Source organism: Lepidochelys kempii, chromosome 4 (assembly GCF_965140285.1).
Source record: "Lepidochelys kempii isolate rLepKem1 chromosome 4, rLepKem1.hap1, whole genome shotgun sequence".
Lineage (NCBI taxonomy): Eukaryota > Metazoa > Chordata > Testudines > Cheloniidae > Lepidochelys > Lepidochelys kempii.
In genome coordinates, this window is record NC_136383.1 from 116,347,220 (window position 1) to 116,364,468 (window position 17,249).

At 40.8% G+C, this 17,249-nt stretch overlaps 1 protein-coding gene across 6 annotated transcripts in view; it reads right to left on the bottom strand.

Moving 5' to 3' along the window:
* EVC2 (EvC ciliary complex subunit 2) overlaps positions 1-17,249 on the bottom strand; it is a 165,676-nt gene that overhangs the window by 106,313 nt on the left and 42,114 nt on the right. For 3 of the 6 annotated variants that reach the window (XM_073342528.2, XM_073342529.2, XM_073342527.2), the window contains exons 8-10: positions 11,357-11,425; positions 10,880-11,014; positions 6,004-6,155 (exon numbers count right to left, since the gene is read on the bottom strand). In XM_073342528.2, coding sequence (XP_073198629.2) covers positions 6,004-6,155; positions 10,880-11,014; positions 11,357-11,425 — 356 coding nt within the window. The remainder of the gene's footprint in view (positions 1-6,003; positions 6,156-10,879; positions 11,015-11,356; positions 11,426-17,249) is intronic. The other 3 variants (XM_073342532.2, XM_073342533.2, XM_073342530.2) reach the window with 1 other exon arrangement.

Below are 17,249 nucleotides of genomic sequence, written 5' to 3' on the forward strand. Positions count from 1 at the left end.
CAACTGTATTATTGCTGTATTGCTTTATTATTGTTGTATTGTTGCTGTACAACATTTACACTGTGCATAACATTGCTAAACTGTTTAACCAACACACAAATAAAAATCAAGAAATGAATGGCAGCGTACAACATGAAGGCAAGAAAAAAAACCTGGTAAAATAATTAAGTTACACAGTAACTACAAATTGGGTAAATAAATTCCCTCTTAGTATTAGACATAATTTGGGTCAGTGACACTGGATCTTAAGTAAGGCACACGTTATTCAAAACAATCTTGTTCAGTGTCTGGATACCAACGTTAAATCCTGACACACAAATATTTAATAAATTGGCTACTGTCCATTCAGTAGGCTATCTGGCAGACAGCATCCATAAGAAACACCTGGATCTACGTCAACGACTGGTGTATCACAGAACAATGCAACCCATGGAACAGAACAGAGAAGCTAAACATTCCTGCTTCCTGCCTTGTGAAGTTTACCAGAAGATGACAACCAGCAGTAAGGGTAACCTATAACATGAATGGACAGTACTGTGTAGTAACTAATTACAAAACATTTATATATAAAGGCCTCATTTGTAATGTCACTATTCAAATTTCTGTTTTACTTTTTAGAAACGTAGCACAGTGGGACACACTATAACAATGCCTATCCCAGTATTTCAAACATTCAGTCTACTACTAATGAGGATACAGGTGATAACTGTAATTGCCCTAATAGGAGTGTGTTGCTATCTGCAGCACCAGAGTAAAAGGGACAGACTACAACCCCAGATTGGAAAAAAATTGTTATGCTTGGAAATAAGGTGGTGTCCTATGTACACATACATACTATACATATATACCCATATACACTACAAATATATACACATCATAGCCGTATTACTTAGCTGTGTTAATTATCTGGGTGTGTCCCCAAGGCTCAAACATAAAACTACATTCCTCAAAGTCCCAGGCCTAACATTCCCAGGCTCACCATAAGGGACTAGACACAATTGGCAAATAAAATCTGTCCATCAGTCATACAAGCGATTGTGCAGACCAAGGGACAGATGGGGCATGAATGTATTGATGGTAAAATAAGGTGACCACATAACAGTGTTTAGTCCACTGGGTCATCTCCAGTCCATGCATTATGCTTTTCCAGGATGATGAGTAACAGGGCTGATATTGCAAAAACACACATTCCTCAAAGGTGTGAGGCCCAGAGCACTGACGCAAATACATTCCAGAAGGGTGGTATCAGAACACCTCGATACCAACACAATCCCTAAAGAGAACAGGAACAGGCTGACCCATCCTAAAGATAAGGTCAGGATGACAGGGTGATGGATAGAAATATATAAGCTGATGGGTGGTAACCGGCTATGTTAGAGGGGCAGTACATAACTTGTTGGTATTGACGTATAAAGTGGAGTCTCAGAGAGAGTGTCTTTGGCTGGTTAGGGGATAGTGGAAAGTCCCGCCACAAACTGAGCTAGTCCATTGCAACGGGCATATATGTGTTAGCATACCTGAACCACGGCACTAGGTTGGGGCTTCGTTGACAATAAACTTGACCAAGTGCCTTCACTGAAAACTGTGGCTTTACTGGGCAGTTCGGTCGGAGCCTGCTGTACGGGCTATCTGGCCAGAGTCAGAACAGCATGCAGAGAGAACACACACACGCAGCCAAACATCTGATGACATCTGGCTGGTGGGTTTTGTCCACATACTCATGGTACAACTGATCACCATATTTGAGGCTGGGAAGGAATTTTCTCCCAGGCAGAGATCCTGTAGGTTTTTTGCCTTCCTCTGCAGCATGGGGCCTGTGTCACTCGCTGGTTTCGACTAGAGTAAATGGTGGAGTCTCTGTCACTTGAAGTCTTTAATCAAGATTTGAGGACTTCAGAAACCCAGTCAGAGGTTATGGGTCTATTACAGGAGTACGTGGGTGAATTTCCATGACCTGCAATGTGCAGGAGGTCAGACTAGATGACCAGGATGGTCCCTTCTGGTCTTAAAGTCTATGAGGTTAAACAGAGATAGCAAGTTGACAAGAAAAGGCTAGCACTGCCTAATTGAAACTCGCACTAAATCATTTAAGTTTGCCACTGAAAAATTCATCTATTCTCTCACCGTTTAATTTATTCAGATATTTGGTACTTCTCTTTTTCCTCTGAACCCCAAATGAAACAGAGGAAGTGGGCAGGAAAATCTAATTTTCTCCATCTACTTGGAGCAGTCTGTTTCTTTCAAAACATGGATTTCTTGGATAATACAGGCCACTTCTATAAATAAAATTATTTAAAACAAAAGATCCTTACTCCAGAATAGATCAATGTGTTAGATACAGGAAGCCTCCTCAAGATAGCACCTATCAGAAGAAATAAGCATAAAATCAGAGTTTGCTTCCTATCTCCAAATGAGATTTTTGTTGAAGTTTGTTAATTTTTATCACAGAGAATTCTCTATTTCCTTGACCATTTTCATATCATAATATAAGATTATAGTTCATAGAACAGAAGTATAATATTGGCTCATGAGACACAAAATGCTACAACATGCCCTGGTGGGCATCTTATTTTAATTAAAGAAATGGAATATGCTATACCTATCAGAAGATGCATGAAGAAATTGAACACAGTTGAAGAGAAAAAGCAATTAATCTAAAATAATGGGGGAAGTTATTTTGGTAGCAACTGACAAAAGTAGAAGTTCTTTCATAATTTCCCTTTAGGGAATATAGAGTCTGTCCTGCTTTCCCCCCCACACACACACTGGTTAAATGCTGGTTAGCTAGTGGAAGTTTTGTTAAAAAGAAACCAATGAAATCCCATACAAATCCCCTCTCTTTTCCAAAAAATCCCCTAAACTCCACAGAGAATATCCATACTGTCAACTGCAGACAATAAGATTGATTCTATAAAAGGATGATGTGGGACATTGTCAACAGCCATAATTCCTCCACTGTGAGATTATCAGAGATTAGGTAAACAAGCACTGGCTGGATCAATACATGGATGAGAGAGCTCCTGGGAAAAAAACAGGTGTGACAAGGTTGGTGATTTATTAATGAGGCACTCTGTCCTCTGAGATGATATAGAACCAGTGCTCCAGAAGGATAGTAGAGGAGAATTCTGTTGCCAAAGGGTGCTGTCTTTCAGTTATTAAAAATCCTATCATCCTTCTCATCCGCCCAAGAACAGTGGATTTAGCTTGGGTGTCCAGACAAATTCCAAATTAGGTAATGACATTCTGTTAACCTAAAGTTTACAGTGCCATTTTATTCAAAGAAAGCCTTCTTCACTTATGGCCCTCACCTGTTATGCTGGGTTGATGTGTGCTCATAAACTGATGCTCTGTTTCACCCCAGAGGGGGCTGCTGTGCACTTGTGGGAACCAAAGTGATTCCAATGGAGTTTATATGCTGTATAAATTAGTTAATAAAGTTTGTGAAGCATATTAGAATCCTAAGACTCTATAGAGTAAAGTGACAGGAATTCCCCAAACCGTCAAGCGAAGGCTTATCAACTGGGATATATGGATCCATATGTGCTCCCCAAAGAAATGCCAAAGGGTCTAGTCGGCAGCAGGCAGCCAGCTACCTGAAAGGCAGGTTGTGTATGTATGTGCGCAGGTATCGAGTGTATGTATGTGTGTGGCATATGTGGAGATACAGTACAGCAGCTAGAGAAGACCAAACCTTTTCACACTGATTCTTTTAACTTGCAAAGGCCTTTCCCCGCTGTTATTTTAGGCACTATGGCTGGAGCAAACCCTGTTATTTTCTTGTTGGATCTTCAGAGGGCAGGGCATTCTTTGCACTTTTGTTTTAAAATCGATCGCCAACTCACCCACCACTTGCAGGGTAATATTTTCAAAATCACCTCCATGACTTAGGCACCTAAGTTACATTGGGTATTAAGTCACTTACATGATTTACCTGCATAGTCTGCCCTGTGACCAACCATCACTCCAAAGAGCCTGTCACAAGGACTTCTTAGAAGACCTCTTCTGGTCCAATGGAGCTTAACTACATGAACAGTGCTCTGTATAATAACTCTACTATTGTTGTAAAACACTTTTCTTAAACACTATGATAAAAAAAAACCCAGTTAAAATAATTATACAGATTCAAACTGTCCACCTGGGGAAGGACGTTGGGCAAAGAGAGAGATAAATGAGGGAGTGCAGCTATAAGAACATAGAAATGGAAGGGAGAATAAGAAAAATAATTTGGGAGGAAAGAGGTGAAGGGCAAAGACAGACAAAGATTTGTTTAAGCCAATGAAGATATTAAAATAGCACATTCCTAAGTAATGTACACAAACTGAGGCTTTAATCCACTGTCTGATTCTAGTTACACAAACATTCCATTTGCAAGAATATTTACCTTTCTGAGATATTTTATATCTGAGAAGTAAGACATTAAAGAGTCTACTTTCTTTTTCAAATTAGCCAAATATTTCTCATTTCCAAATGAAATATACTAATCCTAAAATGAGCTACAAAGATATTTGATCCTGCCACTCTTAACAATCACACAGCAATTTTCTGAAAAAATAATATAAGTTACTATATAGCTAGAAAAGACAAGACCTGCTGTGCAATTTACAGGGATGAGTATCCACATTATCACTGCATTACACAAGTCAAGGTTTCATTTATTTCACTTCCTTTTTCAATCTGAATCAAAATATAAGAAAGGCAATGATACTGCTCATTAGGATTTTGTAACTTTTTAGAAAAAGAACAGAACCCTTCCCTGCCAAAGTATCAATATTCCAGCACTCTCATAACTTTGCTTTTGGTTTTTACAGACATTATTCCATTTTTATTTTCTATTTGCAGAATATTACCTGCCACTTGACTTTTAGGAAGGTCATCATGAGATTGCACAAACAAATCCACTCTGTTCTCACAACAGACCTTTTTCAAGTTCTGCCAGAGAAAAGAAATGACCTTTAATAGCTGTGTGTCTGTCATATAATCCTGACCTCCCTTTCAACAAAATAAGCAGGATTCCTAGCTGTTGTCTACTGCCTTTTCTGACTCCACAAACACAATATTTTCCTTTGAAAGCTGCAAATTGTTGCTCTTTAGATTCTGATCCAGGTATTTAAAGGCCCATGAACGTTAAAAAAAATTTTTTCCCAAGAAATACTGCTGCACAAATATATATGTGCAGAGCACATCCTTTTTCTGTGTAGGAACAAGGCCATGCTGTTCTAAAGGCAAAATGTGCTCAAGAATAACAGAACAGACTCTCTACAACATTTTCCTGTGCTCAGAAAAGTGCCCTTTGGCATGGTGAACACTTAAGGGGCTGAGACCAGAAATAGTGGATTTGTTCTTTTAGCAGCTTAACGAAGGGCTTGCCTACACAGGGAGTTTGGGCACCGTAAGCCAAGGTGTGAATCCACCGCACACTACCTTGCCCCTCACTATGTGCACTGTAAACTTTAGGTTGACAGAGTGTCATTACCTTATTTGGAATTTGTCTGGACACCCAAGCTAAATCCACTGCTCTTGGGCGGATGAGAAGGATGATAGGATTTTTAATAACTGAAAGACAGCACCCCCTCCACCATGGACCCTGCGACAGGCACAGTAAACGTTTCATGGGAGTACATCTAAGCGTACTATAGAACCTCCAGTGTGCGGTAGGGTGCATGAGGCCATTTAGTGCACAGCAAACTAGTGCACTGTAGATTCACACCCTGGCTTGCAATGCACTAACTTGCCATGTAGACGAGCCCTTACAGCATGTTTGACTCAGAAAACATGTGCATAGGATCTAGACTGAGCTGCAATTTCTATATATAAAGCAATGTACAATATGCCTGTATTAGTTACCATGGAAGCCCCTTTATTAAAGGGGTCAACAGCTTCAGGTAGTGCAGATGCGTGTCTGAAGAGACTCCATCAGAGAGAACTACAGGGCAGATATTCAGTATCATCTTTATGAGACATTTTGTTGATATGAAGTATAATGCAATAATAGTGACTTCTTACTCTTCTAAAGCTTGAAGCATGTTCCCTGAGTCTTCAAAAGCCAGTATCTCAATGATTTGGTCATTCATAATGATATCTTCATTAAACGGATCTCCTGAATTCAACTGTGAATACTCCAGTTTGCGATCTAGAGTAGGATCATATCGTATCTCCTAAGTAAACACAAAAAAAGAAACGTTATATTATAGCAGATCAACCCTTAGTGTGGATACAACTCCTATTGCTGTCAGTAGAAAGACTCCCATTTACTTCAATAGGAGTTTGTGTGGATGCTATGTTTTGGTACATAACTGAGCAGGAACCTAAATGATTAAAACAATCAATGGAATTTAGGCTCTTAGCTCTTAGGCTCCTAAATCAGTTAGGCATTGCAATGCTAAGCACAGCAACACCTAAACAGCTTTAAAATTTTGGGCCAAAGCCCACTGAAGTCAATAGGAGTCTATCCATTGGCTTCAATAGGCTTTGGACCAGCCTCAGTGAATTATTTTCCATTCTAAATCTCTAGGACCATTCTATTTGTATTATGGTACATACAACCTTTTATATACACTTGTTGAACAAAATCACACATAATTCTATGTTTGCAGTGTTGTTATACTCATGTTGGTCCTAGGATACCAGGCATTTGATGTGAAAAGGTTGCTGAGGTAGTATCTTTCAAATGGGCCAACTTCTGTAAGTGGATGAGACAAGTTTTGGAGCCACACAAAGCTCTTCTTCCCCAAACCTAAAGAAGATCTCTGTGTAGCTTGCTTCCATCAACAGAAATTAGCACATGATTCTATGGAAGAGGAAAAGCGGTTCAGATAGTAGACAGTATCTATGGATTCTCTTGAGATTAAGGATTAATAAATTCACCAGACAAGAAAACCTTTATAAACCTCTGGTGCTGGGACGATTCTTTTACACTTTTATGATTTCACTGAGCAATATGTATAGCGTTGACCATCAACAGGAACATCTCTCCAGCACTGGTGGCTAGGTGTCCTCCACAGGACTGGAAGGAGTTCTTTTTTCCATTCTGGTACCTTGAACACTTATGTTCTCCAAATGATGGCCAGCCTTTAATGAAGAAATAGGTAACTAGGCACCGAACCCCACCCCAATTAGCCCCTTGATGCACTGTAAACCGTGCAACATTTTAACAACTGTACTTCACTTTTAGGCTTAGCTGGTTCCTGGTGGGCTACAAAAATAGTCTGAAGGACAGAGGCATTTCTGGGATGCTAAAAAGTATCAATATTGTGGCCTTAGGCAGCAAAACTATGATACGTGGCGGGGGAGTTCTTAGTTTCCTTCAAAGGAGAAATGACAGAGAATGCTAGGCTTGTGTTTGACTTGCAAGGACATTCCAATGCCAACAGGGAACCCATTCCACCAGGCACTGCAGAGATAGCAGACGAAGACTGAGAAGGATCCCGGAAGACCTGCTCGTTGGCACTGACAGGAGGAGTCAGGAGCAATTTGAGTGCTTTAGGACAAGGGAGGATTGGGTTCTTAGGCAGGAGGAGGCTCTCACAAATCAGTTCATGGAGCAGGAGTATGCCCAGAGGAAATGGGACCATGCACTCCCTGGTACAAGTGGTGATAGAACGTTTTCGGGGCCTGCTGCCACCATGGCTGTTGCTCCTCTCTGGAATCGGGCAGCTTTTCCTCCTCATCCAGCTGCTGCCCAGGCTACAAATCCCACCCACCACCTCACCGGGAAGAGCATGCTGGATGCCTAGCACTACATACTCAACTGGCACCCAAAACCCCTCACAGGGCTGGGAAGAGACAGGTAGCTATCAGTTGTTTCTGGCTTTCTAAGGCAATAGCCATCAGCTTCTGCACTGGTATGGGTTTCCAAAATCAAATGGTCTGGTGCTGGAGGGTTGGTGCAAGATGCTCATACAACTCCATGAAGGTCTGCAGCCACAGGTCGTCATCCCAGGTTTCCAAGATGATGTGGTCCCACATACCATGCTGGTTCTCCAAGGCCCCAAGTGGAGGTCCACCCATGGGAATACCATTGCTTTCCCACCATGCAAAGCATCTGTTCCATGGGACCCCAGTGGATTTACATTCACTCTCTCAGTCCGCTGTCTTTGTCATCTCCGATTTTTCTGAACCCATTCCATTAAGAATCCGGTACTGCACCACATAACCATCTGTCCTGCGAACAGGAGCAGAACCACATCATCATGGACTTGCTTAATTTCTTCAACACAGTTAGGCAGAAGGAAGAGATGACCGGGAACTGCCATCAACAAACATGTGAAGGAGGCGTACAGGACCAGGAACACGCAGCAAGGTGATTCCCAGAGTGTCTCCTGTGACGCACAGGACTCTGGGATATTACCTGGAAATGGCAGTGCTACGACTGCATACCAAAAAGGGGCAGTGTGGATATAAGCATATACCTGTGCCCAGCATAGCATATGAGGACACTTGGCATTGGTATGGGGTACATGTTCTAGCAGTACATGGACCCAGGGTACAGTGCAAGTGTAGACAAACTGTAGGGCTTGCCTACAGTGTGCAGTAATGTGCACTAGGGGGTGTGAATTCTAACGCACACTGCATGTTTTGCACTAACTGGCCCACGTAGGCCTCAACAGCACTATGTTAACATGCATTGGGACATTTTAGTGTGGCCCAGCAAGGTCTACATGGGCCAGTTAGTGCGCAGCACACTGGTGTGCTTCAGAATTCACACCCTTCCAATGTGCATTGCCGTGATGGGTAGACAAGCCCTTCTTTTGGCAGATGGAGAGATTCCAGCATTATGAAACGTCACTAACCAGGTCCTTCAAAGATCCTGCCAAGATCCTTGAGCAAAGAGAGGGTCATGAAAACCTAATATTTTAATTTAAATAATTACAGTAAATGGTGAAAAGTAGAACAAAGCAACTTAAAAAGAGTTTGAGACATTCTTTGTATATCACAAAGAAGGAGAAAGAGGATTTTTTAAAATTAATTATTTTTTGCTTTACATTTTGCCTTTAAGAATGGTTGGTTAAAAAAACAAGGTTGCAAGGCCCGCAGTCATTTTCACTAAGACAAGGGAAATAAATATTGCACATTTGTACAAATCAAAGTACATACAGGAATTCAGCAAAATAAACTGGTGCCAGCTAGGCCCTCTGGGCCTTTGAAATTTGATATGCTGCACTGGAACACTTCCCAGAACTTCTGTCCCAAAGAACAGGAGTCTCAAATCACCTACAGTAGAACCTCAAAGATACGAACACCAGAATTACAGACTGACCTGGCAACCGGACAGCCTGTGAAACCGGAAGTAACCAATCAGGCAGCAGCAGAGATTAAAAAAACAAAGCAAGTATTGTACTGTGCCTCTATTGCATCTTAAAGGTAGGCACATCTGGGCTACCTGTCCCCACCCAACCCCCATTCGTGGGGCAGCCACTTACAACAAGACACTGGGGCTGCCAGCCCAAGGCAGCCTGAGACAGCAGACCAGGAGCAGCATGGGGAGGGGGACAACACACACACACAGGGACAAGCTTGCAAACTCATGCTGGGGCTGACTAGATTGTTCAGCTGCTGCTGAATCCTGGCCTGGAGTGTCAGCTGCTGGATCTGAAGCCCAAACTGCGTTCCTGAGGTGTCCGTAACTCTGAAGTACTACTGTACTTTTCCCATACAGTGTTTCTGCGTCCCATCTAAGGTATGCCCTCCCTGTGTCACCCGCCTCCACTGGACTTTAGTGTTGGGCAACTCCCTATCCCCTTCAGTCAGTCAGTCTCAGACTAAAATGAATACTTCAGACAACGTGTGATGAAAGTAGCCATTTTATCGCAGATAGCAGCAAGCACCATACCCACCAGCAAAAACTAAGGAAGACCCTTAGGCAACAGCAGCTTCCCCTAGGTTGAATAAATCTGTTCTCCAAGTTCTAGTGTCCTGAACCAAACCCAAAGCATCAAAGGATTCTCCGAAGTATATTTGTCCCAGTGTGGTGCCTATCTGGTGTCCTCCAGATTTGCTGTAGTACAATATTTGCCCCAGGGAACTACAGCTAACGGGCTCTTCTGGATTTAAACCTAATTCAGACAGAAGGAATAAAACAGCCTCCAAGCCAGCCTCCCCCCCCCACACACACACACAAACACTCCCCCCGCAACAACAAAAATCCTACTTTACATATACCACAAACCTTTCTAAAAGCCTTCATTCAGCCATTCACCCTGGAGATTTTGCAAAAACAGTGAGAAAGCTTTAAGTTGTAGAAGTCAATAGGTGAGCCAAAAAGAAACATCATGTTAAATCTTCCAGTTTAGGAAATAAGACACAGTCACGCCTGCAGTTAGTATGAAGGAGGTATGGGCTGGCTTTAATACCACCTCCCTCCTTCCAGGCATAAAACTCACATTTGCTCAAACCCATACACATTTACATAGCTTGCCATCAAATTATCAATTATCCCTCATACTCATTTGATAGATTACAGTATACTGTTAAATTTTGAGGCCACCAGCAAAATCCGCACTGCAAGCAAGGAAAGAACAGCTATTTATCTATTATCAGCATGTCTAGATTAGGAAAAATGGTCATGTTTTAAAATGTGTTAATAATTCATATATTTTTCAACACAATTTAACACATACTGTAGACATAAATTAACACCTTTAAAATTTGATAGATGATTATGGCCAGTCCTAGGTTCCCTTCTAAGGTTGACCACGCCAAACACAATGGAGCTATACAGATTTACATCAGCTGAGATTCTAACAATATTTAAATTTATCTTTCCACTGCCAACTTTTCAAAATTTCAGGCTAGTCACTGCATTTCTTAACTCTGGAAACCATTTTGAGAGACCATTTATGAGAAGATGAAATAAAGTTTTATTGTAGAAAATATGACTCACCTGGTTTTTATTGAGAAAACTCCATTTTAATCTTCTAGTTTTGTAAACAGCAAAAAATGCAACGCATGTTAATACAAGAGAAATAACAAAAGCAACGAAGAATCCTGAAGCATGGATGCCATGGCTGTACAAAATCTGAAATTGAAAGAATGTAATCTGTAAACCACATTTCTTCCCAGAGATACATATGCATAAAAATCAGATACAGATTATAGCTGTAAACAATACAGTAAGTTACTTTTAACAATCTTCACAAGAATATGGAATTACTAAGTAGTAAGACATAATTACAATAAGATTTTCAAAAACAGTTTATTTTTTCATAAATATTAAGGCCAGAAGGGACCATTATGATTATCAAGACTCACCAACTGCATAACACAAGCTATAGAATTTCTCCAAGTTAAATATTAGGCAATGCAACTTTTGAGTGGCCAAATACTTATTGTCTAATTTTCAGAGGTGCTAAGCACTCACAGTTCCAGTTGAAGTTAATGGCAGCTGGGAATGTTCAGCAACTTTGAAACCCAGTCTGAAGCTGAGCACCTGAAATTAAAGGCCACTTTTAAAAAATTTGCTCCTAAACAGAATAATCAGCAAGGTAAAAAGGTTTTAATCAGCATATGTTTGTGATGAGTGTTTTATTCATAAACGACAAAGCTACTCAATTTGGTCACACACTTATGCTAACTGCATGTGCCAGAATCAGGAATGGAATCCAGGAGTCAAGAGCCACAAGCCAAACTGCTTTCCTTTTCAAATATATCCTTCAATCACAACCTTCGGTTTAGGGTTTAGTTAACCTCTTTTAAATTCACTTTGTTTCTATAAAATGGGCATGTCTCACATGAGAATGGGAATATACAACTCAACTCTGAGATCTTTGGATGAAAGGTAACATATAGCCATTGTGATAATGTTTCATTGCAGAGGAATCACTTTTATCATGTCCGCAACTTTTAAATAACTACATGCGATCTCTAAGCATGGTGCATTCTATTTCTTAACATGCCGCCTGGTAAGCATGGTGCATTCAATGTGAAAGCACTCCATGAAGTCAATGGCAACTGTGTTTGTGTGAAGCATTTATCAAATCTGGCACTTGTTTTCAAATGGATTTATGTCAGTCTAAAAGAGCAGAATTTAGTACCTTATATTCAGGTTTGGGCCAAAATCCTGCAAACTTAACTCACATTTTGACTGTTTAATATATTTAATATATTTCTAGACTATGGTCCAGTTCACTAAAGAAAGAATCATTCCCAAACCTAAAATAGTCTACCCAAGTTCAGATTTAGTAGCTTCTTTGTATTTAGAAGATACTTGAACTATTAACACAGGCCATTAATTTGCTACTTTATGAGATTTAGAAAGTGGGTCCCAAGGCTCAGTTCACAGTATTGTATTTGAAAAGCTCTTGACTGACAATTAATCTAATTGACAAAAATCTGTATTATTTTCAGTCATGCTTATTCTACAATAATGAAACACCTGGAGTATTTAAATCAATTAGTACAAAATGAGTTAAATAGTTATATGAATAATTTTCCTATGTCTTGAATCCTTTCATATGCCCATCAATGCCTGAAATTACTAAATGAAAAAAGTACCAACAGTCATTTACCCATTTCACTAATAAATTACTAACTTCTTAATATCTAGAAGTTTTTTCTCATCTTAAATTTCCTCCTTTCTGAAGTTCAGCCAGTTACTACCAGTTATGTCCCTTTGTATTATCTTCTACTCCTAAAAAGTACATTCAGAAAGTACAGGCTGATATTAATACCACTCTTATCCCCCTCCTGTTATTATCCCTACTCCAAACCCCACACTAATCTTTTTCTGGGTTTAATTAAAGTTACTTTTTTCAGCACAGAAATATCAAATATTTGTATCATACTCATTTGTAACATTATTGTATAATGTCCAACAACTCCTCTCTCTTATGCCCTTCACAGAGCTGCAGACTTATATCTCCTCCACTCCACACACACTTTGAATAGTCACTTAGCTAACCTATACATACTTATATCTTTTCAAAAATATTTCATCATATGTCAATTATCTCCAGTCCTCTAATTACTTAGGTTGCAGCGCCTTAAAGCGACCGGCACATCCCTCTGGCAGCAGCTCCTAGGCAGGGGGCCAGGGAGCCTCCGCGCACTGACCCTGCCCACAGGCTCTTCCCCCACAACTCCACACCGGGGGACATTAAGGACAATGACAGCTTCACATTGTGAAAGCCAAGCTAGCTGTATGTGTAGCTAAAATGGTCATAAATGTTCTTTCCTCTTGAAAAGTTCTATTACTTTATTGAGTTTTAAACGTATTTTCTTTTATATTGCACTGATTTTTCTTTTCAAATGATGTTGTTACTGAATAAAATTCCATTATTTGGAACATAATTCATCTTTATTAGTTCACAACAAATGCTGCAGGGTGCCTAGCAGTCCCAAAAACCTCCACTTACTTGTTACTGTACAGTGTGACATGACTCATAGGATCAATGACATATACAGTGTAATAATAATAAATGTACAGTAAGCACCACAAAATTAATAACTGCATTGACAGTGTTATATTCATAGATGTACATCAAGCACCATACAATTCTTAACAGGCGCCAAAACTGCAGGGAAAGGTAGAGCACAGTATACCACTAAGTGTTACTGAAGCTCACTGTTAAAGAGCTCCTTCCAAGCCTCCGTGAGCCACATTGCTCTGCACTGAGCACTTCATTGAGCTCTTCTAATAGCCCTGGTGTCTCGCTGTTCAAACTCAGAGCTACTCTATCTCTCTCTGCCCTCCACTCCAGCAGCAATTTTTCTCTCTTTGCTTTTCCCCCCCTATTATGCAGGCCACAGGAGGCACCCATAACCACTGGGATAATTTTCTCTCTGAGATCCAATCTTGTGAATAAACAATGCCAGCATCCCTTCCATCGACCAATACGACATTCCACAGTCATTCTGCACTTGCTGAGCCGGTAGTTGAATCTTTCCTTGCTTCTATCAAGTTGGCCAACGTATGGCTACACAACACACAGGAGCAAGGGATAGGCTGGGTCCCCCAGGATGACTACTGTCATTTCAACATTGCCAGTGGTACTCTGGAAGTCAGGAAAAAAAGTCCCGGCTTGCAGCTTTCTGAAAAGTCCTCTGTTCTTAGAGGTGCGAGTGTCATGCACCTTCCCTGATCAACCCACACTAAATTTGGTGAAGCATCCCCAGTGATCCACCAGTGCTTGCATAACCACAGAAAAGTAGCCTCTCTGTTGATGTACTCTGTGGCAAGGTGGTCTACTGCCAAAATAGAGCTGTGTGCGCCATCTGTTGTTCCACCACAGTTCAGAAACCCAATTGCTGCATATCCATCCACTACGTCCAGCACATTGCCAAGAATCTGTCTTGCATAGCAGGTGGCAATAAATGGCCCTGCATGCTTGCATGACAATTGCTCTCACAGTGGATTTTCCAACTCCAACCGCATTTCCCACTGACAGGTAGCAATCTAGCATTGCAAGTTTCCACAGTGTGATCTCTACTTGCTTCTCCATTGTCAGTACAGTTCCCATTCTGGTGTCCCTGCACTGGAGGGCTGGGGCAAGCTCAGCATGCAGATTCAGGAATGTGGCCTTGTGCATCCAAAAGTTCTGAAGCCACTGTTCATCATCCCAAACCTGCATTACAATACAATCCCATTGGCCAGGGCTTGTTTCTCGGCGATGCAATGTCTGCAGTTGTTCCATGACTGCCACCAACCTTGAACTGGTTCTCGCTATGTCCCACAGAAATCTGTTCTGCAACAAATCATCATGTGCCCTGATTATTCAGTTATTCTTGCAGCTCTGCAAAAACTGGAGGCTTGCATGTCCTGTGCTTGCAACCCTTATGACAACAGTGAAGAGCTGTTCAGGCTCCAGGTTTCTGCCAGAAATGGCAGGTAGCGAGGCAGGCCATGTGAATTCATGTGGTTTTGAAAAAATTATGGGATATAGATGATATTTTATGGGGTGGAAACAGTTGCATGCTGGGAAGTCGACCCCTTGCACCCTGTCACCTCTGTTCAACTTGTGGCCCCACCATGCATTGCCAAAGCTTCCCAAAAGACAGTGGGCTGGACAGTGGCAGCTTCCACACCGGGATACCTACCCATGGTGCACTGCACTGTGCATCAATATCAGAACTCTTGGTGAATACCCACAGCACCGACGCACAGAGACAAGTATGCATGCGCACAAGAGATATACTAACTGCAGCAGTAACCAAAATTTGTAGTGTAGACATGGTCTTAGTCAAAACATTAAAACAAAGTCACCATCCACCATTAAGCAATAGGTTTCAGAGTAGCAGCTGTGTTAGTCTGTATTTGTAAAAAGAAAAGGAGTACTAGTGGCACCTTAGAGACTAACCAATTTATCTGAGCATAAGCTTTCGTGAGCTACAGCTCACTTCATCGGATGCATTCAGTGGAAAATCTCCTCATTGTATTTTCCACTGAATGCATCTGATGAAGTGAGCTGTAACTTACAAAAGCTTATGCTCAAATAAATTGGTTAGTCTCTAAGGTGCCACTAGTACTCCTTTTCATTAAGCAATAGAAATTCAGAGAACCCTAAGAAAGGTGGTATGGGTAATCAGTTAAACAACTGCTTAACTAAGGTTTATTTTTTGCCCTCTCTCTTACTCCTGCTACTCATTCATGGTGTGAACTTCCAGAAGTCATTATTGATCTGGTTTTCAGAGATGCTGCACTCCCATTGACTTGAATGGAAGCTATAGGTGCTGACAATGATGGAAAGTCAGGCCATAGGTGTGCACAGTATTTATTATTATGCCCACCATGAGATGCACATAACAGGAGAACTTTTTGCGTGCAGTTTTTGCTATCTAAACAGCTTCTTACTTAGCATTAAAAACATTCAGCCAGAAACAGAGGCAAGCAGTTTTCACAGACCCTAATGAGCAGAGCTGCAAGGCATCTGCATGCCACTCAAATAGCACTCACATTTTTTTCTAGGCCATGGAACTAACTTGTTTTAGGCAACCAAGCATTTTACTCCAGTGAAGCAAGAGAGAAAATATACAAGGTTTATAAAACTTTAAAGAGTGGCATGTCAACCACGTAAGGTTTCAGAGTAGCAGCTGTGTTAGTCTGTATCCGCAAAAAGAAAAGGAGTACTTGTGGCACCTTAGAGACGAACAAATATATTTGGGCAGTAATTTGACTTTTAGCACAGAGTGCTAAATAATTAATTCTGTATTTATGATAGCGCCATGTTTTAAGTTAGTCCCAAAGAGCTGTCAACCCTCAAATGGTCTGATTACTTACATGGTTGAAAGAAAAGGAGTACTTGCGGCACCTTAGAGACTAACAAATTTATTTGAGCATAAGCTTTCGTGAAGCTCACTTCATCGGATACATTAGCTTACGAAAGCTTATGCTCAAATACATTTGTTAGTCTCTAAGGTGCCACAAGTACTCCTTTTCTTTCAACCATGTAAGTAATCAGACCATTTGAGGGTTGACAGCTCTTTGGGACTAACTTAAAACATGGCGCTATCATAAATACAGAATTAATTATTTAGCACTCTGTGCTAAAAGTCAAATTACCGCCCAAATATATAAAACCATTGCCTTCACATGGATTGCATGCACTTAGATTTGGGCAGTCTTGCATATAAGTAACTAGACCGGGAGCATTAGTGACAGCTGTTGTTAAGGATGAACTACAACCCACCTCTCCTTTTTTCCATTACTCATAGTTTTCTCATGCAAATCCGATTTTTTCTGAAATGTTTCCTGCTTGGTCTCAGCCCAGAAGGAAATATTGTGTGTGGAAAACAAAATCCATTCAGCCTTTTTGAGCTCTATAAATATATTTTTAAACAACAGAATATACCACATACTTTCCCCTTTAAGTTCTAATGACAAATGTGCACGTGTAGCCCAAAAAAATAGTTGAACCAGTTTTGTTCGAATATCGCCTGTTTTGCAGATCTCAATGAGGTCTAAGAATCAGGCCAGAACTGGAAAATAGTAGTACAGAAGTTTGAAGTTATAGTAATATTCTGCGGGAACTGCAATACTAAATCAGACCAGCAGCCCAGCACCTTGTCTCACACTATGGCTAGTAGCAGCTGCTTCAGACGAACTTATAAGCTACCCATAAAGAATGTTTTTCTTAACCCTGTCAGTTAAAGAATGACTAATGCCCCTTAGCAAGAGAGCTTAGAACCTAAATTTTTAAAAGTTCTCTCTAAAGTAACTGTGAATACTGTTGTTATCCATTTAAATGCCTATTTTTTCAAAAAATTCTAAGCTCTTATTCAGTGGCACTAAGTCCCCCACCTTAATAATGCACTATGGG